The sequence below is a fragment of the Patella vulgata genome, chromosome 3 (genome assembly GCF_932274485.2).
Source record: "Patella vulgata chromosome 3, xgPatVulg1.2, whole genome shotgun sequence".
Classification (NCBI taxonomy): Eukaryota; Metazoa; Mollusca; class Gastropoda; family Patellidae; genus Patella; species Patella vulgata.
In genome coordinates, this window is record NC_065881.2 from 80,537,585 (window position 1) to 80,564,703 (window position 27,119).

The 27,119-nt window shown below is 36.7% G+C and overlaps 1 protein-coding gene across 3 annotated transcripts; it reads left to right on the forward strand.

Moving 5' to 3' along the window:
• The first annotated feature begins 299 nt into the window (after window positions 1-299).
• Window positions 300-26,517, forward strand: LOC126816107 (uncharacterized). 3 transcript variants are annotated; one of them, XR_007678240.1, is made up of 13 exons: window positions 300-393; window positions 1,560-1,852; window positions 3,956-4,045; window positions 8,301-8,943; window positions 14,786-15,017; window positions 16,397-16,617; window positions 17,962-18,008; window positions 19,252-19,318; window positions 20,021-20,125; window positions 22,007-22,109; window positions 23,004-23,131; window positions 23,789-26,037; window positions 26,102-26,517. XR_007678240.1 is itself a non-coding variant. In XM_050542307.1 (12 exons), exons 2-12 carry the CDS (start codon window positions 1,587-1,589, stop codon window positions 23,939-23,941), a joined length of 2,055 nt encoding a protein of 684 aa, XP_050398264.1. In that variant the 5' UTR covers window positions 300-393; window positions 1,560-1,586; the 3' UTR covers window positions 23,942-26,517. The 3 variants fall into 3 exon arrangements, 1 of the variants encoding a protein (XP_050398264.1); XM_050542307.1 differs by having other exon boundaries at window positions 23,789-26,517; XR_007678241.1 differs by lacking the exon at window positions 8,301-8,943 and having other exon boundaries at window positions 23,789-26,517.
• The last annotated feature ends 602 nt before the right edge of the window (window positions 26,518-27,119 follow it).

Sequence of the window (27,119 nt, forward strand, 5' to 3'; positions counted from 1 at the left end):
TTTTGAAAGTGAATGCCGGTATTACATGTATATGTTTTCAAAGTGAATTCTTGTGATTTTCGGTGTTTTAACTAATTCAATATTAATATTACTGTAAATATAAGTAAATAGGAAGATTTGGCGGGCGAATTCTGATATCTTCAAAATTAGTTCTGGTGAATTCCGGGGTTTATAATAATTTCCGGTGAATTCCCGTGATAAGTCTACCCGCACTTGATTATAAAGATGGTGCGTGCGAAAAAACCCCGCTATTTTGAGCAGATTACAAATATGATCACATGAATCAAGTACAACTTCAAGGGAGGTAATCGATAGCAGCAAAAATTTTAAGCATACCTTCTGTGCTTCTTAGAAAATTTGTTTTGTTTATCACTATCAGTCTTAAACGGACAGGTAATTGGTTTTATGGTGGGCAAGAAGCTATTAAGCAATAGAGAATCACTGTTTTTGTTATTTTGTATCAAGGCGCTATGCTTTAGCAAAAATGGTCTGGTACAGTGTCACTCTACTCACACTGTCAATGCAATAACTCGTCAATATCAATCATTGGCATTGCCGCATTATGGCATGGGTCAAACAGTAATCACAAATATTTAATTTATCCGTTTAAAATAATATGTAACAGGCATTGCCTGAGTAGAGCGAAGCTGATTATTGTCAAATATAAAACCTTCATGATTAATTTTCTCAAGTGATACAAAAAATGTTAAATAATTTAGTTTTTATTAAGATCTAAATTAGATCTATATACATTAATTTTGTTTTTTAAAAAAAGAACAAAAAAGTGTGAGAATTATTTTCATTGATGTAAAAAATATGTGACGTCATTGATTAGACGCATCATAAAAATAGTTCTATGAGGCGCGTAATCTCGCTTGGGCGAGATTTGGTGGATATAATTAGTTTTGTTAGTTACGTGATCTCGCTTGGGCGAGATTTGGTAAGTTGACATGCACATTGCCTGTTTTGCCCAGTGTATCCGTGGTGCTTTGGAGCTTCGCTCTATATAAATATTTATTCAGGTTTTTAGCCGATGCATTCAGCAATTCGTCGTGGCATGCTCCTAATCAACCGTCCAATCACGATTTGGGGCAATCTGACTGGTATTGTTGCCCAAAAGCAAGTTGATTGTTGATATTGACAGTATTTTTCGTTACCGGTATATTTTTCTGATTATTTTCGTTGAGGGGAGACGATTTAGACATTGACGCGAGCTATAAAAAGCGCACCTCGACTGACATCCAGGAGAGCGAGAACAATCGCCCTCCTTTTACGTGAAGGCCTGCTAAAAATACAGTTTTTGCAAAAATGACATTACTTCCGGGGATAATAAAAATGTAAAATTAGTTCTATGAAATCATAAATGACATAAGGCATCACATGGTGAAAATTTTATGAAAATCGAATAATGATTCACACTTTTATAGACCAAAAGTACATGTACATGTATCAGGAAGTGCATTATTGGCTTAATCAGAAAAATCTGATTCAGATTGTACAATGGTATGCAGCCTCCTCCCTTACCAATTACTCTCACTCAAGAACATGATTTATTTCAGAACAGGAAAAAATATTTTATAAGAAGAATGAATACAAAACAGATATATGATTGGGGTGGAGTTAGTAGTGACAGTATTAAACGATCAGTAGATAGAGATTATTATGGAGGATGGTCAGGTGACTACGATCAGACCAATAAAAACAAAAGATATGGATTGATGTCCGAAGGCACCATCAGCTACCCTGATCCGTCAAAATACAGACAACAGTCGTCATCCACTATTAACCGTGGTATTGGCGATAACCCAGATTATCCTGCTGTACCATCTTATAGTAGAAATACACAACCAAGGTACATGTACTTCTATTATTCTTTGCTATTCTTTGTGTTCATGAAAACTGGTGACTTTAAAAACAGTATCACATGTAAGGCCATGTAGAAAAAATATTCTGGTTCACAAAGACTCCTGCCTCTTTTAAAATGAGCAGCATGACCTGTTTTCATTTTAAAAAATAAAATAAAAGTCTTATTAATTATGTAAATGTTTTCCCTTGTCAGTGATGCTGGATGGAGGGCTTGACAAGGACAGCTATCTAGTCGTTCGGATTTGACAAAAAACCGAGGTCCCGTGTACACATTGGAGTGCACGTAAAAGATCCCTTGACAGTTGGAATTCGATATAAGAGTAGGCGGTAGCGCCGCTGCCCGGGCAAAATTTCCCTCATAGCACACTGTATGGCGTATGCCCGTCTTCATTAGCCCAGTTTAGGAGCAGAACAGTAGGACGTTAAACCCCATTTCATTTCATTGTAAATGTTTTCCCGGGGTTACAGGAATGAGTTAGAAAATGTACCGTAGGCTCAATTATCGAGTACACAATCCCGATAAATGTTATTGATACCGGTATTCATAAATGATACTGGATATTCAAACATTGAACAATATGATAAGATAAATGTAGTGCCTTGAAATGTGGTGTTTGTGAGAAGTCATTTAAGCCCACTATTGATCATTTGACATAATAAAACACAAAAACAAAAACTTCACCACTTATCCGATTTTTGGGAATAATTCATTGTCAGAGAACAAGAATTATATTTTTTGTATGACCTAAGTATAATTAAAATAATCAATATTATTAAAATATTTGACCTTCTGTTTTCCATGGATTTTAAATGTAGTTATTATTGTTTCAGCAATAGGTAGGCATTAATTTAATTTGAATACAACTGATGTAGGCCAACTCTTTATCAAACTGAGTCAAATACAAAATTATTTTTTCATAGACTGGCAAAGTCAATTTAAATAATAAAATTGATAAGGCTTCACTAAAAATGAAAACAAACTCAGAACAAGGGAGACAATCCAAGAAAAATGGCTGAATATTTATGATACAATGTAAATCCCAACACTGTCTTATTCTACTCTTATTCTGGTGAATCAGTTGTAGGCCCTACACATCAAATTACAATCTGTTTCACAGAGGTTTACGAAAGTCTTCTAATAATTTCTCTGTAAAAGATAACTTCCTTTAACACGTGACGTCACATCACGCGGCGTCCATCATTGGCGCGTGTATTGTTTACATAAGACATTACTGGTTCGGGCAGAATGGTGCCTTTTACCCATTTTAATAGCCTACCCATTCACACTAAATAGAAAATAATTTTTACCCACAAATACTTCAAACGTCTTTATTCATTTTTCTAATAGAAAAAAAAATGTTTTAGAATTTAATTTTTCGAGAAAAAAAAGTTAATATTTGGGACTCATTAAGTCGCATCAATGTCATCCTTATCAGTAATTGTAGTGGCCTAGTGCATATTCACTGCTGATCAGTGTGGTCAAATTATTGAAAATTATTGTATGTTTTAGTAAAATTGTAGGCCTTACACATCAAATTAAAGTAGGTCAGTCTCTAACTCAATATCATTATCCAAAGTCTTCGACATTGAAAATACAAATTATTTGTCAATTTAAATCAACATTGATGTTGTGATCTTACCTGATAAAGATGGACTTCTGATATCCACTATTGAAGACAAAATAAACATTTTACCATTGGTACACGAATCATGTACCATAATGAGTTTCAGTGCCATTTGTAACAAGGGACTCGAAGAACGAGGCTAGACATATTCCCCAAGTCATGCCAAACAGTGATGGAATATTCTTATCTGGAGAGCATGCGCAATAAATACTATCAGTATAGACTGGAATAACCAGATGCTAGAGATTGACATTCGATTGAGACTTCTGGCGTATTTCACGGAACATAACTGTTTTGAAATTAGAGTAAAAACGGAAATGATTAAATGTAAATCAGATTATACATTCATATTACATAATTATATCCGTTACGACCCTTTTGTGTTAATTTCTAGGTCCCAAATATTAGTGATCTAGCTCCTTTAATTCTTATTGCTGAAAAAAAAAATTTATTGTGTATTGTAGTAAAATGGATTATGTTCAGGGAAGAAATTCTGGTTATGATGATTATAATGATAATGGTGATGACAGAGATTTTGATTATGACATGGGAGGGTGAGTTTTATTATATATTTCCAGCCAGGTTGTCAGTAATGGCGTCAGCAGGGATGCCAAGTAGTTCAGATGTTACCAATTACCGTTTTGTAATTTAAAGATGATATATGCACAGGTAAACAAATATCCATTGACCTAAGAATTACTGTTACAACGCGTCAATCTGAGTAAAACACAGATCCAATTTCGTTTCATTTTTTAGAGTTCAAAATTTCGTTTTACTTGTCTTTACTACATTAGGATCTGGAAAAGTTGTTAAATAACCTGCTTTCTGCTTGATGTGATGGATTAGCCATTGAAACGGTCTTTTACGGCAAGTTTTTGGCATGGGATTTCTATTGCGCTAAATAACACAGAATCAGGTTGACAAGACTTTCAACCCTTTCTATTACAATCTCTTCAAATTGTCTCCAAACTCAATTTGAATATTTATTTTAATTTCTACATTGTTTTTATGTACATGTACATGTGTATATCAATATTGGTACCGGTAAATGAATCCATAAAAAATTAACAATATTTATTAACTATATTATATCATTATATATTACTATAGTTCTAAAATTGAGGGAGCTACGGTGGTCAGGGCACTGTACTCGAGACTGTAGAATACCCCTGCTTCAAATCCTAGCAACATTGTCTAGTGGTTCGGATGGTATCAAAAACCAGTGTCCTGTGTACTTGTTGGCGTGTACATAAAAGAACCCTTTCCAGTTGGAGTAGGCAGAAACCCAGCTGTCTAATTTCTCTCGGAGCAGTCTGCATTGCATATATACACAGTTTGTGCAGAAAAGTTGACGTTGAAATCGATTTCATTTCATTATGAATCCTGGCATGGGTCCTGAAGAACCTTCAGGATATATCCAGTTTAGTTCTTTTAATGAGTGGCACCAGCTCACTATAAGCCAGTTTTGCTATTTCAAAATTTCAAAAAATTTTCTTGTTAACATTTTACCGAAAAAAAAAGGGGTAAACTCTTGTCTTATCGTTATTTAAGATCATGTGTCAACAAAAAAATATTCAAATTCGTACATAAAAAAATAGGTATATCTCACTATTTATCATATGTAGTTCCCGTATGGTACATGTATTCAAATTTATGTCGGTAATATTCCTACAAAATAACATGTTTTTCGTAATACGATAAAACGAAAGCGTGCCAACGGGTACCTGCTTCTAACTCACGACAGTTATATTTATCCAAAAAGTGTATCCAGTCTCGGTTTGAATTTTTATTTAACCTAACTAAGGTCTGTTACCAGAAAGGAGTTGCGCTTTTGGGCTTTATTCGTTATGTTAAATAATACATTGATACTGCACAAGGACGTTAGTCCGAGTGAATATTGGTTCAATATATTATGCAATGTCTTGCTCAAGACAATTAAACAACTTAAAAAAACAGACACTTTCACGCATATTTTTCATCTCGTATAAATAATGTACTATTGCCAAGTTGCCCGTACACTACATGTATATATAATCAACGGATGACATCACATCTGTATTTTAATGGTTGTTAAAACATCGACACAGAAAATGCCTTTCATTCCACCTGCAGGGGTTGTATTGATGCTTCAAAGGAAAAGCAATCCAAGACTTTCGAAGATTATGTATAGATATTTTAGTATATGATGGCTAATTATCAACAATAAATTACGGAAGGCATTGATGTTTCAATACATGATTGCTTTGTCTGTTCCTCAATCCCTAAAGCGGCGGAAACACTAGCGTCATTCGGCAGAATTTCTATTCGCTCAAATGATTCACCAAAATCGAACATCTTTGATATATTCGCCTAGCGTGTGCGATTCGCCCAATTTTTAGAATTCTTTAGCCCATCTCCACTGATGTCAAGAAGTTAAATAATTGTTTGAAGACATGGTCGCTGCCATGTTGAATCATGTGATGTGAAAGGTGATTCACTGACTGGTGAATCAGGTGGAGAATTCACGTAGTGAAGTGGTTCTCAACCTTTTTTCTGCCAAAGGCACACCTTGGAACACATGAAGATATAGCGGCACACCAGGTTAAATATACTCTTCAAATAAAGTAGGGCATATTCAGAAACAATACAAAACTGCGGAAATGCACTGCTGTTTTTATTAGAGGTAATCAGTGTAGGTTAATAACAGGTCAATTGCCTACACATGAACATAAACAGTTCATACATGTATGGGCAGCTTATCTGACGGACCCATTTCACTGTCAAAAGTGAAAATGGATTTTTGTCTTAAAAATGAGTAATTAATCCACCACCGTCCAATCACGATTTGGGGCAATCTGACCCACTCCTCTTGCAGTACCACGGCCAATTCTTGCAATGTTGTCGGTTGACGTTGACGTCGACAAACATGTCTCCCGGTCATGTCCCAGACATGCTCTATAGGGGAAAGGTCAGGACTCATGGCTGGCCAAGGCATATCGACAATATGGTGACCCTGGAGGTAGTCATTCACGACACGAGCACAGTGGGCACGGCATTATCATCTTGAAGATGAAACGTCGACCTGCACGTTGAGCAAAGGGCAGAACTATCGGTGCCAGGATGTGGTCACGGTAGTACACACCAGTGACCCTTCCTTAACCAATATGCAATTCCGTTCTGCCAGTCATGGTGATTCTTCCCCACACCATAACAGACCCACGCCCAAATCTGTCATGCTGTCTGACTTTAACGTTAGCATTATGCTCATTTACACGCCTCCAAACGCGAGCACGCCTATCGGTGAAAACCAGAGTAGATCTGGACTCATTACACGCGTGCCCATCCACGATTACCCCAATTTCTACGCTGCCTACACCATTGATGCCTGTTCGCCATCTGCTGGCGAGTTAATGGAGGCACAACACGCGGTTGTCGCGTATGCAAATGGGCTGCATGTAGCTGATTTCTAATCGTTTGGGGAGTAACTCGAATTCTTGTAACTTGGTACAAGTTTACAGAAAGCTGGTTAGCCGTTTGTCCTTGATTTCGCAGGACCTGTGTATGAATGTATCGATCCTGGGCTTGTGTAGTGGCTCTAGGACAACCTGAACGAGGTCTATCATCAACATTGTGTGTTTGTTGGTACTGGTTCCACAGTCTGCTGATCACAGACTGTGACACATTAAGCATGTTGTCTACTTCTTGCTGTGTAGAACCCATTTGAAGCAAGCCAATAGCACGTAGACGTTCATCATGTTGGAAACGTCTCATCGTAAATTAAATGAAACACACTAAAGCAAGGATACGCTAAACAGTAAATCTTATGCAAGAACCGATAGAAAAGCAAACATGGATAGGATAAACCAGCACGCGGCAGTTTTCACCAACTCTTCCTTGAAGTGTCAGATTTGACAATGAACCCCTCCCCACGTGTATGGCGCTATGGCGTGTCGCACTTGCAGCTCGGTGGTTCTGTTGGGGCGATAAGTTCTTCAGCTGTGAACATACTCTCAAAGCATGTCAAGTGTCCATGACTATCTATCATATCGATCACAACCTGCATAGGTATTTGAATTTCAATATCCCCTACTTTTTTTGAAGAGTATATATATGAAAACTATTTCAATTTTGCAAAATTAAAAAATGGCAAGTCATAGACGGCATACAACCGTAGATACAGACTAGTCATAGACACTTAGAATGATTCAAACTAAATAAATAAAAACACTCTATAAACGTACCAGTAGACACCAGTGAATGCTCAATTGGGATCACATGGTTTTTTGCATTTTCTTAATGTGCTCAATTGGGATCAGGTGGTTCTTCGTGTGCCGTTAAAAACTTTGCGGCACACTTAGCAAGATCTCATGGCACACCTGTGTGCTGCGGAACACAGGTTGAGAATCACTGACCTAGTGTGTCCACTTATTCTAGTGTTTCCACCGTTTTACAATTTTTGAGTAAAGTGTATTGATATTTCAACACACGATTGCTTATTATCAACAAAACATTGAATTGTTTTATATTTCAATACATAATTGCTTGTTATCAGTAAATATTGAAAGGTATTGATATTTCAATGCCCAATTGCTTATTAGCAATAATAAATATTGAAATGTATAGATATTTTTTAGTACATGATTGCTTATTTACAATAAATATTGGAATACATTGATATTTCAGTACAGGATTGCTTATTATTAGCAACAATAAATATTGAAAGTGAAAGGCATTGATATTTTAGTACATGATTGCTTATTATCAATAGTAAATATTGGAATGCATTGATATTTATATCTTGAAATAATGGCTTTTCTTCCCTTCATGTAGCTCCAGTCGAAAGAAAATGAAGAACAATGAGGAAGCTTCAGAGAAAATGAAAAATGAACTTCAACTTCGAGAGAAACAATTGATGGCTGCAAGTGAATTACTGTCCAAACAAACCAAATTACTGAAGACACTAGAGACCAATATCAACAAACGCTTTAGTGGATCAGGTTCTGCAGATAACTCATCCATCAACATGTCTGATATGGGCACCAATATGTCAAGACCTGACATGGCCAGTAGCCAAGGTATGCCTATATCAAATAGGCCTTTGGTTCGTGACATGGGAATGCCTATGCCAGATAGGCATGACATTGGAATGCCTATGCCCAGTATTGGCAGTGACTTGAGTATGCCCAGGGCAAACAGGGGAATGCCTCCAGGGCAAAATATGGGGAACATGGGTATGCCTATGCCTAGCATGGGTAAAACCTATGATGCCCCACCCATGGGTATGCCTATGTCTAGCATGGGTAAAACCTATGATGCCCCACCCATGGGTATGGGAATGGATGGACTGAATCCACCGTTTGAATATGATCACAGGCCTGGAAGATTTTCAACATTGGATGGACCGGATCCTTCATTTGGTTCAGATTCGTTTCCATTTGAATATGATCATGAACCTGGAAGATTTTCCACCATGGTAAGTACTGGTTAATAAACAATTAAGTTGTTGTTTATTCAGATCGTATGATACTGAAATTAAAGTAGAATTCTGATCAATTCTCTGTGCTATGAAATAAAAGCATGTACAATAACATCTTCAATAGAAGGCTTGATCTTGCCTTAACTACGTACATCTTATCAAGGCCTTCACGTAATACCCTGCATATTGCGGCACAAATTTTGATTGGGTACAAACCCAAATTGTTAGCCTATCAGATTCCTCGATCGTCGCGAATACCAAGTCTCGCGCTTTCAAGCAAAAATGTCTACCTGTGATAATCGAGTTGCAAAGTTCTAGGTTCATTCAATGTCAAGTTTTCTGTGGAGGTCGCGATGTCACAACCTCTGATTGGACGCTACTGCTCACGTGTTTGTAGATAACATAGCTATAAGTTTGAGAATTGTGAAGTAAACAAGCAACGGCCAGATGTTGTGAAACTCACAGTCGTTGCTTCAGGAACATGGTACAATAATGACTTACTGTTATTGGTCATGTTGGATACTGAAATTGAAGTAGAATTCTGATAATTCTCTTGAGAATTTCGGAAAAACATAAATTAAACTCTGTGCTATGAAATAAAAGCATGTACAATAATGACTTACCGTTAGTGGTCGTATTGGATGCTGATTTTACTGTTCAGGTAATCTTAAGTCATTATTTGAATGCTATTTGATGCAACTAAATTGATCCGTTTGATTTAATTGGTTTATTTATTCTGAAGTGGTATTTTTGATTTAATATAGCCATTCATCCCATTAAGGTGGGATTGGAATGGTCTAGTGCCTAGTGGTCAAGAGTGTAGCACCTTGAGCTCTAGCCAGACCTTGAAATAACGGTTTTAGATGTACCTGACAAAATGTCAGGTACTATTTCAACTAAGTGGCAGACATTTTTTAATAATATCAATAAAAAAGACAAATCAGTGCTGGACAAAATGACAGGCACCAGAGGTTTTGAGTCTGACAAAGCCTGAATCGTGTGATTCGTGTCTGACATTTTCTGTGACAGGTGCCTTATTTCCAGGCTTGGCTCTAGCCTACCAGTCACCTAATACTACAATGGCTGTCACTTACAATGGCTGTCACTTACACTGTAAAGTTAATATTGTTCACTTATGAACAAATAACGTTTACAAATAAAAATGTGTGACACAAACATATAAGTTGTCGGTCTCTATACATAATCTATTGTACAGATTAATTATCAACTGTTATTCATCGTTTATTGCCATAAACTCTGGATAATACATTTCTAGATTTCTAGAAATTATTAATCAAGATATTTTAGTTTATTTTTGAACATAAATTGTACCTGGCCTTAAAAATCAGGGGACTATTAGAATGGGTCTCTCTGTTCGTCTGTCCCATTTTTTAGGACACAATAACTCTCCTTCTTATTGAGCTAAAATCTTTAAACTTGGTGTTGGTTATCATTATGTGAATGCCTTGATGGAATTCGGAGATGATGACCAATTTCTGCTCATTTTAACCAGAATGATAAGCAATTTGACATCTTTGATTTTAATTAAGTGAGACTGTGAGAGTGGTGAAATTTGGTCTATAGTTTCATTACATCAATACCTTGACTAATTTTGATGTGCATTTTCTACTTCTACTACATGTAAGTAGAGACTTTAATTTGATTAACCAAGAATACAATAACTCACCTTCTAATTGAGGTTGAATGTCCAAACTGATTGTTTATCAGATAAATGCCTTGACTGAGTTTGATGCAAACACATATTTGTTGTTTTTGTGTGATTTTATTGATGTTAGTCCTGAAATGACATAGTTTGTGTCAAGTGGACATTAAACCCTGTTTATCTCTTATTTCTTTAATACATCAACTAAAACCGTGGTCTTGCAAACGGTTGGTGCAGAAAAGCAGGACTTTAAACCTCATTTCATTTTGCAGCTGGTTTTACATATTTTGGGACCAGAAAGTGTATTATTTTGATAACTGAAGGCTTTCATTGCTTGAAACTCTGGGGGGCTGGATCGCTGAATGGTTAGCATGTGTCGCTGTATCATAAGGTCTGTCATTGAGTGACACTAGGGACCGGGTATCATTCAGATTTGATGAAAAAAGGAAAGAAACTGAGCTTACCATCTATAATCTAATACACATATTCAGTTAATAGATTGCCATGCGGAAAGTATTAAATACCATCAAGATTCATCAAATAACGCCCAGTTTGTGCTACCGTTTAGTTTTTAAGAAACACCATTTAGTTTTGACTTCGGTCATCTAGTTTATGACCATTTAGTTTAGTTTTGATATTGGTCATCCAGTTTATGACCATTTAGTTTCATAAACTAGACAACCGATTTCAAACTAAACGGTAGCACAAACTGGGCGGTTTTTGATGAATCTTGATGGTATTTAATACTTTCTGCATGGCAATCTATTAACTGAATATGTGTATTAGATTATAGATGGTAAGCTCAGTTTCTTTCCTTTTTTCATCAAATCTGAATGATACCCGGTCCCTAGTGTCAGCTGGCGTGGTTTCGATTCCCCAGTTGTATGTGACAAGGAGTAGGGTCGCCTGTCCAACTTCGTTGGTTTTCTCCGGGTCCTCCGGCTTCCTCCCACTGCTAAAGACCCCTACGCGCAAGCGAATTATTGAAATAAAATTGAACCATGTTTTAGTCCCAAACTGACTTGGTTTGTGTCGAGTGGTCGTTAAACCCCATATCTCTCTCTCTCTCTCTCTCTCTCTCTCTCGCTTGAAACTCTTGGCAAGTGGAAATCAAATTCTGCTGGCCCTGTCTGTGTTGTGTCGGCCCAAATGTAAATTGTATGCAAAAATTAATATTCTCTATACCGGTAATTATTAAGGATGCATTATAGCAGCGCAAAATCTGCCTATTCAGGGTTTTATTTTGGCTAGTCTATAATCAACTCTCCAGATCAGACGATGGTCGAGATTTAAATGGATTTGAACACCTGCACGATTTTTAAAAATTTAACGATAAAATGGATAATCGAGACAAGGATGAATGATCGAACCTACATCTTCAAACAGTCATAACTTTTCCCAGAAGAAAGCACTTTGAATCAAGTCTGCACTATATTCATTTTCCATTAACTACTTTTGGACTATTATAACAAGAACAGTCAACTCTTTATCTAAACCTTACATAATGCATCTTTCTGGACACCTGTTACCACTGTTTGTCGTGTATTTTGTACACGAGGAGCAGTCCATTTGCTGATTACACTATTTTGCTTGAATACACTATTTTGCCTGTAACGTTTTTTAGGACTTTGAATTCTGTCTTATGGTTTGGATTGTTCGTACTTGGTTTTATTTTATTTATTGCCACGTCTTGTTCTCATGGCGATTTCGTCCAAAAAATTCTTTAGCCGGTATAACCATAAAAAAAAGAATCCCCACTTTGGGAAAAACAAATGGGACAGTAACATGTACATGCAACTGTGTTTTGAGTCTAGTCTCCCAAACCTAATTTTTCGTGCCACTACCACTGATTTTACAATTACTTGTCGACTGAGCAAGGTTTGGGTCATATTTTCTGACATTGCGACAAGCTGTTTCAAGCACTTGTATATGTTACGTGAAAAACTCCTGACATGGGATAATGAGTGATTTCCTTTTGGATGAAAAATTCATGTACATGTACCAAATACACTAAGTGTTCACTGTAATGCTTATTGTACAACAGCGTAATGTTCAGATTCCTATACACAAAATGGCACAGTGGGTCTGACATTGGCTTGCTAACCTGGAGGTCTTGTGTTCGATCCCAATTGATTATTATCCCAATTGATGTTGAAAAGTAGGAGGATAAACCCCATTTACTAATATAACGTCCTACTTGTCTGATGAGTTCTATCCTGATGCTGGCTGAGAAAAGTTCCTGTATGTTTTCCAGCCTAGTTTCCCTTTGTGGGATAGTATAGTAACCGATGTCCCCTATACACATAACTTCATTAAAAAGAAGTCTTGGAATTCATTTAAGGATAGGAGGAAAGTCAGAATTTCATGTCTTTCTTAGTACTGTTGTTGCGTAAAACCAATTTTTTAAATGGAAAATTCCTTGGATCGAACCTGGAACTTCCGGCTTGGTGAGCCACCAGCATTATACTCACTGAGCCATCATAGCTCCTTGAGTAGTAAAGGAGCTACATCTGAGGCAATCGATTTGCAATTCCTTTTCAAACACATATACGGCAAAAATTAGCCTAATCGGTTTCACCTAATTGTCGTATTTACCATGACGATTTGCCAGATCGATTATGCAATTCTTCCAAATTGCTCACCTGCCTGATTGACGATTTGATTTCCAAGATGGTGTCCCCAACAAGGGGCACGACGTCCCCGATGTAGTTCATTTTCTTTTTGAATTTCATGTTAAAATATGAATATCATGGACATTCCTAATAAGAAAAGGGGCATTTGGGGACATTCAACTGTTAAAACTTATTGTTGTTATTTTTGGGTGGTTTCGCCAAGAACAGAATAAAGAAAAATGAATTTTTTACAATTTTCTTCAATTCTTCAGTCTTCAGCCACCTTGCGAGGCAACTCGTCGCGTTTACGAGAACCAATTCAAATACCAACTCGAGACCTATATGTCATGTACAAAATGAGATAAGTAATCGAAACTGATTTGTTTTCTCGTAAAAACACCTTAGAATGGCACATGCTCTTTGGATCAAACTCTTGACAACAATCTAGGGTTGTTTATTCACCATGTGTTGAAATTCAGTCTGAATTTCAAGAAAGATTCAAAATGGTACATTTATCTTTAAATTTGAAACAGGGATGCTTGTTTGTCTGTCTGGACTCTAAATTGACAGAATAACAATGGAGTGCCACAGTTCTGAGGGTAGTGTGAGTAGAATCGCGATGTTATTAAACACAACAAACATACATGTTTCTATTATCTTGGTTCTTACATGTATTTGGTCCTATGTCAATTCCCAGCGCAAGCTGCCCTAATGATGTGTAAGTCAGATACCAACCTATTTCTACTGTTGTTATTCCAATATCATCTAGGCAAATGGTTGCTATCTAATGCTAAGTTATGACAAGATTGTCCTTATTGTGTCCACGGATACATTTCGATACGATCAACGCGATTGATACGACTGACGCCAATGTATGATTAGACCTGATAGGATCACCACGATTTCTCCACGATTGAAACCTCGATTTCAATCGCAGCAAGAATCGTGATAGTGGGATACGTTTCGATACGATCAACGCAATTGCTACGACCAACGCCAATAAATGATTAGACTTGATAGGATCACCACGATTTATCCACGTGTGTGTGTGTGTTTGGTTGCTTGGAAACCTTATGTTTCTTTTAAATAAAAATTGTTTTCAGTATAAATAGGCCTATAATACAGGACACTGTGAGTTGGAGATAATCGTTCTTTTTATCCCATATTGGGGATCACAGTAAGTGGGTAAGACACTGGCTCGCTAGCCTGGAGGTCGGGTGTTCGATCCCTGCATTGGCCGAGAATGTTCATCCAGATTTTCCAGCGTGGTTCCCCCCTTGTCAGTGATGAAGGATGGAGGGGTGACAAGGACAGCTGTCTAGTCATTCGGATGGGATAAAAAAACAAGGTCCCGTGTACACATTGGCGTGCACGTAACAGATCCCTTGATAGTTGGAATTCGATATATGAGTAGGCCGTAGTGCCGCTGACCGGGCAAAATTTCCCTCATAGCACACTGTATGGCATATGCCCGTCTTCATTAGCCCTGTTCTGAGCAGAACAGTAGGACGTTAAACCCCATTTCATTTCATTTCCATATTATATGATTTCCTCCATCTTTCAGCCTCAACCAATAACTAGAGATTATAATCATGGACGACAATCGTATCTTGGAGGAGGAGGAGGGTATCCCCTAGAAACTCCTTTCTTGAGAGGAAACAAGGATCAGAGCCGAAAGCGATTGCTAAACAAGAAAAATGATGGACAGAAGAGTAGTAGCAGTAGACAGAATTTCGGGAACATGAAGCCTGTTCCTGAAAAAAAGGACTTCCAATCAAATAAACACACTAATCAAGGTGAGTAAGAGTCTTGAGGCCCACATTTCATCTACGTGTTTTTTCGCTGGTGAAAAAGTAGGTCTAATGTAGTGATTCTCAACCAGTGTGCCGCGAAATTTTAAACGGCACACTAAGAAAATTTCTCACTAAAGAATCCATCTATCTGACTGATGAAATTTGAAACACTGCAATAAAGTAAGTTCATAGCCGTGTTTTTCTTCATTCATTGTTAAGTTTGGGTCATTCTATGTGTCTATGACTAGTCTGTATCTACGGTTGTATGCCGTCTATGACTTGTCATGTTTTTATTTTGCAAAATACAAATATTTTCCATATATATTTAGCTAGGTGTGCCGCTAATTTTTTCATGTGTTCCAAGGTGTGCCGTTGGCAAAAAAAGGTTGAGAACCACTGGTCTAATGCAAATGTAATAGGACAATTTCCATGTAACAGGCGAAAACGCGAGTTTTAACGAGTACATGATAAACGGGCTTAATCACTGTTTTATCACAAATATTTCATGCCTTAACTATATAGATACACGTTTTATGATTGTGGTCAAAACAATATGTGCATCTCAAGAAAGCGTTGTTTCGGGACAGTCACGCTGTCATTAAAAACCCAACATCTGTTTCACCGTAGTGATCTTGAAAAATAATCCCCTGACAATGACAGGCATACAGATACCTACCGTCGTATGAAACCTGAAAAATATTTCACCGTATCGCAAGAGGTCAGTACGAAAACTAACACTTATTACAGTATTAAAACACAGTTCAGCGAATCTAACATTGTGCGGTAAAATAGACATTCGGCGGCAAAACTGAACGATGACTCATAACTAAACACATTGTAATTACTGAACATCGCACGTGAAATAGGATATTTGACAACAAAATTGAACACCTTGCGTAATTGGACACATTGACTAATTTTAATCATGGCTCCGGAAATTGAACGGTCCAACTAATTATTGAAAAGTCGTGATAATTAAATGTGACGCTTATAATTAAGCACGTGTCAACAAACTAAACACTAGTTAATTAGACGCTTGGTAATCAAAATTAAACACTGAGATTTAAATTCGATACAAGTACAAATAGAACACTATTAGCCAAAATTTAACTATAGTTATGAATATTTGATCACAGGACAGAAATTAATGCTATTTACGCGAGCTTAAACGATACCAATCTCACAGTGTAAGTATGGATGAGCAGTTAGTTTGATCACAAATATTTTCTGCTTTAACTAGGTATAGATAAAGCAGTTAGATTGCTTGATGCTTTATAAAAGACAAGTGTTTAATTAATGAATATGTATCATCTATATATTTAGTATGTGATATCGGCCTCACCTTTGGTTTTATTTTTTTACTTCTTTGTTTCATGTTTTAGGTAACAAGAACAAGAATAAAGGCCCTAACCAACAAAATAAAGGGGCTAATCAGCAAAATAAAGGCCCTAACCAACAAAATAAAGGCCCTAACCAACAAAATAAAGGACCCAACCAACAAAATAAGATTTTAAATAAACAAAATAAAAGAAGTATTGGACAAAGTCAAGGCCTTCAAAAACCCCTACCTGGATTAATGTCATTGAAGTCTAACCGTGATAGTGTAATTATTTCATATTAGCTATTTTAGATGCATTATGTAGGATTTAGATAAAGAGCTGGCCGGTCTTGCTACATAATGAGAAATGAATATAATATTAAACAGCAAAAAAAACATCAGTACAATTTCAAAATCAGAGAAGCACTTTAATCAAATCATTCTAGAAAACGACTTACCTAAATGGATCAATGCACATGCAGCATGAATTACATGAAAATCATGGAGAACATATTACCATCTCAGAAGTCAGGTTGCGATTTTGAGAACATTTCCTGGAGTTCAATTCTGTGTTTGGGAAGGAGCCTTATAGCTCCAGTAAAGTTGGAGATGAGGTCACAAATATACAATAAAAACATTTGGCAAGTTTTATACAGTGCATCTATTCAGAGTAACATACCAAACTGACGTTTCTTTTGCTGTTTAGTATATTAAAATTACTTTATTTCGAGTGTGGTTATGAGGCTTTGAAGTTTTGACAAGATATAGGTAAATAAAAATGTAGCCTTGATTGTCAAGTATAATATTGCTACTACAATAAACGAAGTCTAGATTATCCATTTATCAATAAGTTATTTAATGCTGTCCTATATTCTAAACCATTCAATATCTCAACCATCTGATTGTCGAGAGAGTTGATTCCAGGGTTGACATATGAGTTCATGGAACTGTTTAAATAATTTACATAACATTTGAAGCCAGAAAGACCTGCAATAGGTACATTTAGCTCTTACATAATGCATCTTTAGGTTTATTTCATATTCGAGGCTAAGTGGGTAAGACACTGGCTCGCTGGCCTGGAGGTCGGATGCTCAATCCCTGCATTGGCCCGAGAAAGTTCAATCAGATTTTCCGATGAGATTCCCCCTTGTCAGTGATGCAGGACGGAGGGCCTGACAAGGACAGCTGTCTAGTTGTTCGGATTAGATGAAAAACCGAGGTCCTGTGTATACATTGGCGTGCATGTAAAAGATCCCTTGGCGGGTGGAATTCTGTGTAAGAGTAGGCTGTAGTGCCGCTGCCCGGGCAAAATTTCCCTCATAGCATACTGTATGGCTATGCCCGTCTTCATTAGTTCGGAGCAGAACAGTAGGATGTTAAACCCCATTTCATTTCATTTCATATTCTTAGGAAACAAAATTTATCAGACTTTTTAAAAGTATATTGCATTGAAACACAATCAGGTCATTTATTCGAGCCACATACATTATTTTATTTGAAAGTATGATATTCTAATGGACCAAGAAAAAAGAATTTATATTTTCTAGCTATATTTATATTTAATACCAACCAATTAGTAGTATCTCAGTTGTCAAGAATATATCTCTAACAAAGCTAATTTCATTTCAGAATAAACCTGCTGTAACAGGAAATGAGTTAGCAACCAGTTTCATTGGGTAAGGTCATCAAACTTGTACCAACTACCGTCTTTGATTTTACCTTTTATTGCCCACCTTTGTCCATAATAATGATTTTATTTAAGAAGGGTAAAGGATTAGGTTGCAGAAGCCTTTCTACCATCCTGGCCTTCATGAAAAAACTATAATACAAATGATGATATCCATGACACTAGGGACCGGGTATCATTCAGATTTGATGAAAAAAGGAAAGAAACTGAGCTTACCATCTATAATCTAATACACATATATTCAGTTAATAGATTGCCACGCAGAAAGTATTAAATACCATCAAGATTCATTAAATAACGCCCAGTTTGTGTATTAGATTATAGATGGTAAGCTCAGTTTCTTTCCTTTTTTCATCAAATCTGAATGATACCCGGTCCCTAGTGTGAATTTCTATGTGGGATTTTATTGTTTGACCATTGAATCGATCACGGTTGATTTTCATACAACCCTATGATCTTGATTGGGGTTGATTTCCAAGCAACAGTACAGCAAATGTAGTCTTGATTGCTGTTAATTTTTATACAAAAGTACAGCATTTGTGTAGTCTTGATTGGGTTAGATTAACAAACTATAGTGCAGCACAGTAAAAATGGAGTCTTGATTAGGGTTGATGTACATCCTTGAAATGGGGAGGGGTTTCAAGAGTTACAAAAAGAGTAAGCTTAACCAGCCTTATGCATGACCCCCAATCACTACTGGGAAAACCAGGGCCAATGGCCACCAGCAGCGAAAGATTAAAATACAGCAGTGTAACCAAAAGAATGGAATTAAATGGGGTTCAATGTCCAACTATCGTCACCAACTAGGCTCATAAAGACAGGGAGCAACAAAACGTCAATAATGCATGTGACAATAGGTTTGGGTGGGGGGGGTTGCTTTGGATCAAAAGGTCTATTATTAAGTCAAGTGGCATGATCTGATCTCACGCTTGTACATGACAAGGAGACCGGCTGCCTACCCATCCTCGTTAGTTTTCCTTTGTTTCTCCAGTTTTCTCCTACTGTTAAAGACACCTACGTGCATGCAAATTATTAAAATAAAATGGTAACATATGTCTGTCACACTATGACCTAGATTTTGTCAAGGGGATGTTAAAACACATTTCTCTCTCCTTTGGATGTAGTTTCATGATAACAATCAAGTAACAATAAATAGCGAGTACAGATTTTGTACTACGTCATTCAAGATTGTTTATTATTATTATTTTTTTTTTCTTTTTCTGCCTTTTCAGAAGTTTTTGTCCATCATGTAATTTAAAGATACGAGAGCCAAACCATCATCTAATAAAACCCCATCTTGTAAGTATATCTTGTAACCATTGGTTTTCATCATGCAATATCACAACAATCTAATGGCCTAGAAAGGTGCGTATAGGCTTGTCTAAACAATAATTCATATAGCATTTGGGGATCACGTGGCTAAGTGGGTAAGACGCTAGCTCACTAGCCTGGAGGTCGGGTGTTCGATCCCTGCATTGGACGGGAAAGTTCATCCAGATTTTACGGCGTGGTTCTCCCTTATCAGTGATGCAGGACGGAGGTGCTGACAAGGAAAGCTGTCTAGTCGTTCGGATGGGACGAAAAATCGAGGTCCCGTGTACACATTGGCGTACACGTAAAAGATCCCTTGGCAGTTGGAATTCGATATAAGAGTAGGCCGTAGTGCCGCTGTCCTGGCAAAATTTCCCTCATAGATAACTGTATGGCGTATGCCCGTCTTCATTAGCCCAGGTTAGGAGCAGAACAGTAGGACGTTAAACTCCATTTCATTTCATTTCACATATAGCATTTGAAGCCAGAATAAAGATCCAAAATAGACGGATTTAGCTTGGTGAAGGTTGCGACAATTCGAAAAAACCCTTATTGTAATATTCATGAGAATAATTTTCTAAACAATAATTGAAGCCACTCACTGAGCCACCTTTGAACCACATGTTTTTGGAAAATAAATAAATACCACGACAATTTAAAATTTTGATTAATCTTATTGTTTAACTACAGGGCCGTATGCAGAAGGTTAAAAAGGGCTGTATCCTATGTGGAACAGGAAGCTTTCGTCATCATTTGGAACTTGAACATCATATGAGTAGCCAGGAACATAGAAGGGTAAACTATTCCTTCTTTTAAACTAAAGTAGCAATGTTATTAATTTATAAAAAAAACCAATCAGTCCATTCTTTGCACGAAAGGCGGGTTGCATGGCCTAAAGGTTAGCTCGTTCGCGTTTTAGCATTAGGTCTGTCATTGAGTCAACTGGCTTGATTTCGATTTCCCGGTTGTTCGTGACAAGGAGAAGGGTCTCCTGTCCAGCCTTGTGGGTTTTCTCTGTGTCCTCCGGTTTCCTCCCACTTCTTAAGACCCATACGTGCAAGCGAATTATTGAAAAAAAATTGAATCATTTGTTAGTCCCAAAATGACATAGTGTCGAGTGGACGTTAAACACCATTTCTCTCTCTCATTAACCTGGTTGGTCTGTCCTCATTAGCCTGGTTGGTCTGACCTCATTAACCTGGTTGATCTGTCCTCATTAGCCTGGTTGGTCTGTCCTCATTAGCCTGGTTGGTCTGTCCTCATTAGCCTGGTTGGTCTGACCTCATTAACCTGGTTGATCTGTCCTCATTAGCCTGGTTGGTCTGTCCTCATTAGCCTGGTTGGTCTGTCCTCATTAACCTGGTTGATCTGTCCTCATTAGCCTGGTTGGTCTGTCCTCATTAGCCTGGTTGGTCTGTCCTCATTAGCCTGGTTGGTCTGACCTCATTAACCTGGTTGATCTGTCCTCATTAGCCTGGTTGGTCTGTCCTCATTAGCCTGGTTGGTCTGTCCTCATTAGCCAGGTTGGTCTGTCCTCATTAGCCTGGTTGGTCTGTCCTCATTAGCCTGGTTGGTCTGTCCTCATTAGCCTGGTTGGTCTGTCCTCATTAGCCTGGTTGTTCTGTCCTCATTAACCTGTTTGGTGCAGAAAAGCACAGCTTTAAAGTTTAAACCCCATTTCATTCACTTATTTATTTGTTTCTTGTTGGTGTTATTGATTACAATCTGGTTAAAATTAGATGATAAAATTAGACGAAAAGCATCTTTACGAAGTACAGATTCATTTGACCTTAGTGACTTAAGTTTCTTTTTCATTTTTACAGTAGTGAAAAAAATGCCAACATTAAAGAATAGGAAGTGTTGCTAAGAAATGAATCGCGATTGACCTTGTCACGATTCGTCTACTTAATCGCGATACTCTGAATCAGTGTATTGCATTCCTTTTTTATGTTTTTTGTCGCTTTTGTAAATAACCTATTGCTCTTAATTATCCATGTCACACATTATCAATAGGTACACAAACAGTCTTAAATTGTTGTGGTCCTTATTTTGATCCACATCAATATCTTGATATAAAACATTTTTATTTCTTTGACATCGGCAGGACTAAAAATATCAATTATTTCTTTCTCCTGTTGTTTACATGGTGAATATTGACATGGTTATGAATCTAGATACGAATCGTATAGTAGCACCTGAATTGCAATACCTGTAGTATCGTGACTGCAGTGGCAATACCCAGCCCTAGTTCGGTTCCATCAAAACATCATCAAACCCTTAATACACATTTGGAGCCATGGTGGCTAAGTGGGTAAGACGCTGGCTCGCTAGCCTGAAGGTCTCATGTTCGATCCCTGCTTTGACCGAGAAAGTTCATCAGGATAATCCGTCGGTTGTGCATGACAGAGGGCCTGACAAGGACAGCTGCCTAGTCATTTGGATGAGACGAAAAACCAAGGTCCTGTGTATACATTGGAATGCACGTAAAAGATTCCTGGGCAGTTGGACTTCGATATAAGAGTAGGCCATAGTGCCGCTGCCTGGGAAAAATTTCCCTCATAGCACACTGTATGGCGTATGCACGTCTTCCTTAGCGCAGTCGGAGCAGAACAGTAGGACATTAAACCCAATTTCATTATTCATTACAGTATATATTAAACTTATATTTTGTTTCAGATTCGTCGATTAGTAAAACAATATCCAAAGACTAAACTGAAGTATAGTAACATAAAGACGGGTGTTCCAGAATATGATGCAGTAAAAACAGATACCGTATATGGTATGTAAAACATTGACCAAAATTTCGTGAACATAACCCTGTCAGCTTTTGTTTGTACTTGATATGTAAGAAGCAGAATATAAGTATCTTAAAATGTAAATGTCAAAAGAATCAAACACTGGTTGAAAAGTTCTATACATATATACTAAAGTTTTGGGTTGGTTTTTTTTCACACCACGATTTCACACACAATCTTATAATACAAGTTCCTGTAATTACATATCAAGTACAAACATCTTAATGTTAAAGACCCCATAACTAACTTGTATTGAGGGAGCCATGTCCTAGCTTGGCACAAATGTGCCAACTCCAAGACGCTCTCCCTCATTCCGTCACGCCTACCCTCCTCTCTAGCCGCCCAAGGCCTCTGCTCTGGGCTCGTCTGCCGATTCGTTTGTATTCTGGGTTTATAAACTCTTCTAGACAAAGACGCTCTCCCTCGTTCCGTCACGCCTAGCCTCCTCTCTAGGCGCACATGGCCTCTGCTTTGGGCTCGTCTGCCGATTCGTTTGTATTCTGGGTCTATAAACCCTTCTAGACAAAGGATCTCATTAGACATCTGGCTACTGCATCCTATCAGATTTAACATTCAGTACAGTTTGCTTATCAGACAAAGGAAGATAAATAAAACACTCAAGCCACAAGTTGATGTTACATAATGACTAATGAATGCCAGCAGGACCACCAGGAGTGAGGAGTGTCAATAGTGGACAGGTTGATATTAAAATGACTTTCATGTGTCAAGATGGCACTAAGCGTCGCTATGTAACATTACATAAATGTGAGAATCATTGGTTATATTAATGTGAGAATTATTTGTTATATTAATGTGAGAATCATTAGTTATATTAATGTGATTTATATAAACATGAGAATCATTGGTTATATTTATAGGTGCTGAAGTTGTAGAAGAGATGAAAGGAATGTATTGTCATGCTTGTGATATGTTTTTCCCAAGCTCAAACCCAGATAAAGATTACAAAAAACATCTGACATATAGGATTCACCATACAAACTATGTGGTAAGTGCAATACACACTTGTTTGTTTCTAAATTGTGTACTCAAAATGATTGCATCTGAGTGACTATGCAATTGAAACCAGACTAATACCCCTGATGAGTGGGAACCAGACTAATACCCCTGGCGGGTTGAAACCAGACTAATACCCCAGGTGAGTGGGAACTAGACTAATACCCCTGACGAATAGGAACCTGACTAATACCCCTCACAAGTTCATACTAATACCCATGACAACTTGGAACCAGACTAATACCCCTGATCAGTTTTTATGAGACTAATACCACTGATAAGATGGAACCAGGCTGATACCCCTGACGAGATGGAACCAGACTGATACTCCTGAAGAATTGGGGACCAGACTAATAATCTTATTGGTTTTCTCTTTGTCCTACGGTTTCCTCCCAAGTCTTTGACCAAGCAAATATGAATTGAACCATATGTTATTCCCCCAATGACCTAGTGAGTTGATGTTGAACACATCTCTCTCTCTCTCTCTCTCTCTCTTTCTCTCTCTCTTATTCTCTTATAAAGGATCTTGTGTTTGAAATATTCATTGATGTGCAATGATTATATAGCAGTTAAAAAATCTTGAAAATGATAAAGACACTTGAGAATTTGGGGTTTTGAATTTAATTTGAAATCTCTTACTTTTTTGTAGAAATATAAAAAGGCTAAAATATTCGAAGAATTGTTGGCCAAACAGGGAGGTGGAGTAGGGATCAAAGGGAAAAATTCAGTTGAAGAAATTGATGAAGACGTGGATGCTGAGGAGGACGGAATTGACATGGAAATGGACGGAAATGACATGTGATTAAAGTCACTCATCATCAGCTGATCATCACACTGTAACATGGGGGTCATTTCATCTTGTGTATCTAGCACTAATTTCTTTAACATTTGTTTAATATCAAATCTTTATGCAAGAGCTAAATCTGCCAATTACAGGTCTTTCTTTAGGCCTGAAATGTTATCTAAATTAATATTTAGACATTATTTAACTTATCCAGACCATAATCAACTCTCGATGGCATCGGTTCATAGTGGATCAATTTGATTTCCTAACCACTGTTCAAATATTAATCATTATATATCAATAATCAATTGTTTTTTTTATTTTTTAACAGTGATCGAGAAATTAAACGCTTGTAAATTGGACACTCATTATCAAAATTGAATGGTCAGCTTTAAACTGGACACAAGTACAAATTGTGTGAATTTTGGTGATTTTAAATGATTTTTACAAATTTTTAAACAATGATTTGATATTGAATAAATATGAAAGAAATTAGGGCTAAATACACAAGATTAAATGATACCAGGATTCCAGTGTCAGTTCCTGTCATTATTTACAAAAATATGTTAGACTGAACATTTGTCCAATAAGTAAATTACTGTATTGTCGTGTTTCTGATTGTTTCCTTAAATTCACCTCGTGTACATGGATGCCATGTTATTCATGTTTTTATGTGTTATATGTTTTAGATTTATCTTAGGGATTTCAAAATCCTGTGAATTCTTATCCCGGGATCTGGGATGGAATTTGCACTCAAACCCGAGATTTCTAAAATGGGATTCACTAAGAGTTCATATCATCATGGTCCAATTCGGTGAATATTTTATATTGAAACAGTGTACAGTGACAAAGAGTACACAAACCAAGAATCGTGGTTCTTAGCTGCCAAAATTGAAAACAAAAGTGAGATATATTATTTAAAAAGATATGTTGGATTGGAACTGCACCAAATGATTCACAAAAATGAGGGCTTCTGAAATCTAATCCAGGGAAAGAAAATCTCAATATCAAACCCTAATTTCTATTTAAATAATTATCTGTATTGTGGTTTTAACTCTTTGTTCTCAAATGTATATAGAGAATCTCCTACGAGTATTTTTTTATATCAAAATAGACGAGTAGGAGGTTTTATTTATCACCCAATCCTTTCTTACATGCACAGAAAAATAAATATAATTCTTTGCTATAAATTTCACTTTTACTGAACCTGATTACATTACGGCGTAGTGATACATCATTTTTTGACAGCAATTCCACCATTGCAAAGTCCTTTATATTGACCCAGTGTTTCCATCAAGGTCAATTTAATAAAAATAGTTTATTTTTAATAAAAAAAAGAAGTTATTTTTAATAAAAAATGAATTGTTCTTTGAAAATAAAAAAAGTACTTCCTTTTCAATTGACCAATCAAATTCATGTGAAGCAATATATCCTATTATGAAATTTATCGCACAAGCAATATCTACTGTAGAATTATTATTGGCTGATAATATTATTTTCTTGTATATTGGTGTCTCATCACTTATTTTTAATAAAATGTATCATTTGCTTGATAAAATCTGAAGAATCCTGATCAAAACTCTGATCATGCGATGAATTGAGCTTTATTTTTTGATTAAATGTATATTTGCTTGATAGAGAAACTTAGGAATCCTGATAGAAAGTTTTTTTCATTCTATTTTAAAAATAATGATTTTAGTTTGACCTGGCAAGAGGTGACCACAGACGTAGTACCTGATAATTTTTAAAAACTCTGTGGCTGACATGTATTAAACATATAAATAATATTTAATATCTAAAAACTAATAGTCAATTTATTCTCATGAAATTATCATAGTATGTGATGCATTGATTTTTTTGGTCAATGTTTATCAGACATTAAGAAATAATAATATCACAGCATCTGGCACATCAATGGTTTAGTTTCTAGTCTGCACATAAATTGATTGCAATGAAAAATCTACTATTTTTATAAAATACTTGATTTTATATATTTGTTAAATGTTTGCAATAGGTACACTGTGGGTCAGTTTCATGCTTAGTTTGATAGGTGTTCTGCCATTGGCAGGGCTGGTGACAGACATGTAGGTCTGTTTCATGTTAGTTTTTGATAGGTGTTCTGCCATTGGCAGGGCTGTTGAAAGACATGTAGGTATGTTTTATGTTAGTTTTTGATAGGTGTTCTGCCATTGGCAGAGGCGGTAACAGACTGTTTTGCACAACTTCTTGACCACACCACTAAAAGAGTTTTTCAACTTGTTGATTTTCTAATACAGATGTTATGTACAGAAGAGTGAAAAGCACTTGTGAATATATAGAATAGATATAATATGTACAAAACTGTAGTCCTGAAAGCTCAGAATTTGACCCCCTTTGAGGTCAGTACCTCGACAACAGCTTATCCTAATGGTAGCACCAACCCTGTCTGTGAATACTTTTTGATCGTTTTTGTGGGTGAATTTTCTCATATATTTTTTCCATTACAATATTGTAGTAAGTATAGTGGTTTCTTTTGTACAGCTAATGCTTTTTTCAAATGTATTTTTCTAATTGTCAAATTTATCAGTAGTCAAATTAAACATGCATAGCTTCAATTTATTTTGTTCTTTTTCTTTTTAAAAATGGGGAATCCCACATATGGCTGTGCTTAATCATACAGTTGATCACGTGGAGATGAATTGAGATTTAACGTCCTATTTTTCTGTACCAGCCAGGCTATATAAGACAGGCATATTCCATGACGCGTACCATTAGAGAAATTTTGCCCGAACCGCACCGAGATGGCCTACACTTATTTTGAATTCAATTATTTTACGTGGCTGTCGTCTTGGACGCCATCTTGAATTTCTCAAAACGCTCAGGGGTGACCAAGGTTCACCCGGCAGATTCTGAAAGAGGACACCCTAGGCTACTAAAATCAATCATAAAAAAAACTTTGTATACAATTTCCAGGTCCATTCGAAATATTGGGTTTGGCGTCCGAACTATATTGACAAATATCTTCAAGAAATGACGAGCACACGGTTTTCTTTTATCCAAACACATCCCTGAAATGCATAAAACAGTAGAAAATCAGTCATAAATTAATTAAAACCGTTTTCGGGCATCCTAAATTATTCGTAACTAGGCAGTGTGGGCAATTGTTTTGTTTGCACTCAGCAATGTTTGCTTAATAAAGTCGAAGTTTCTTAATCAC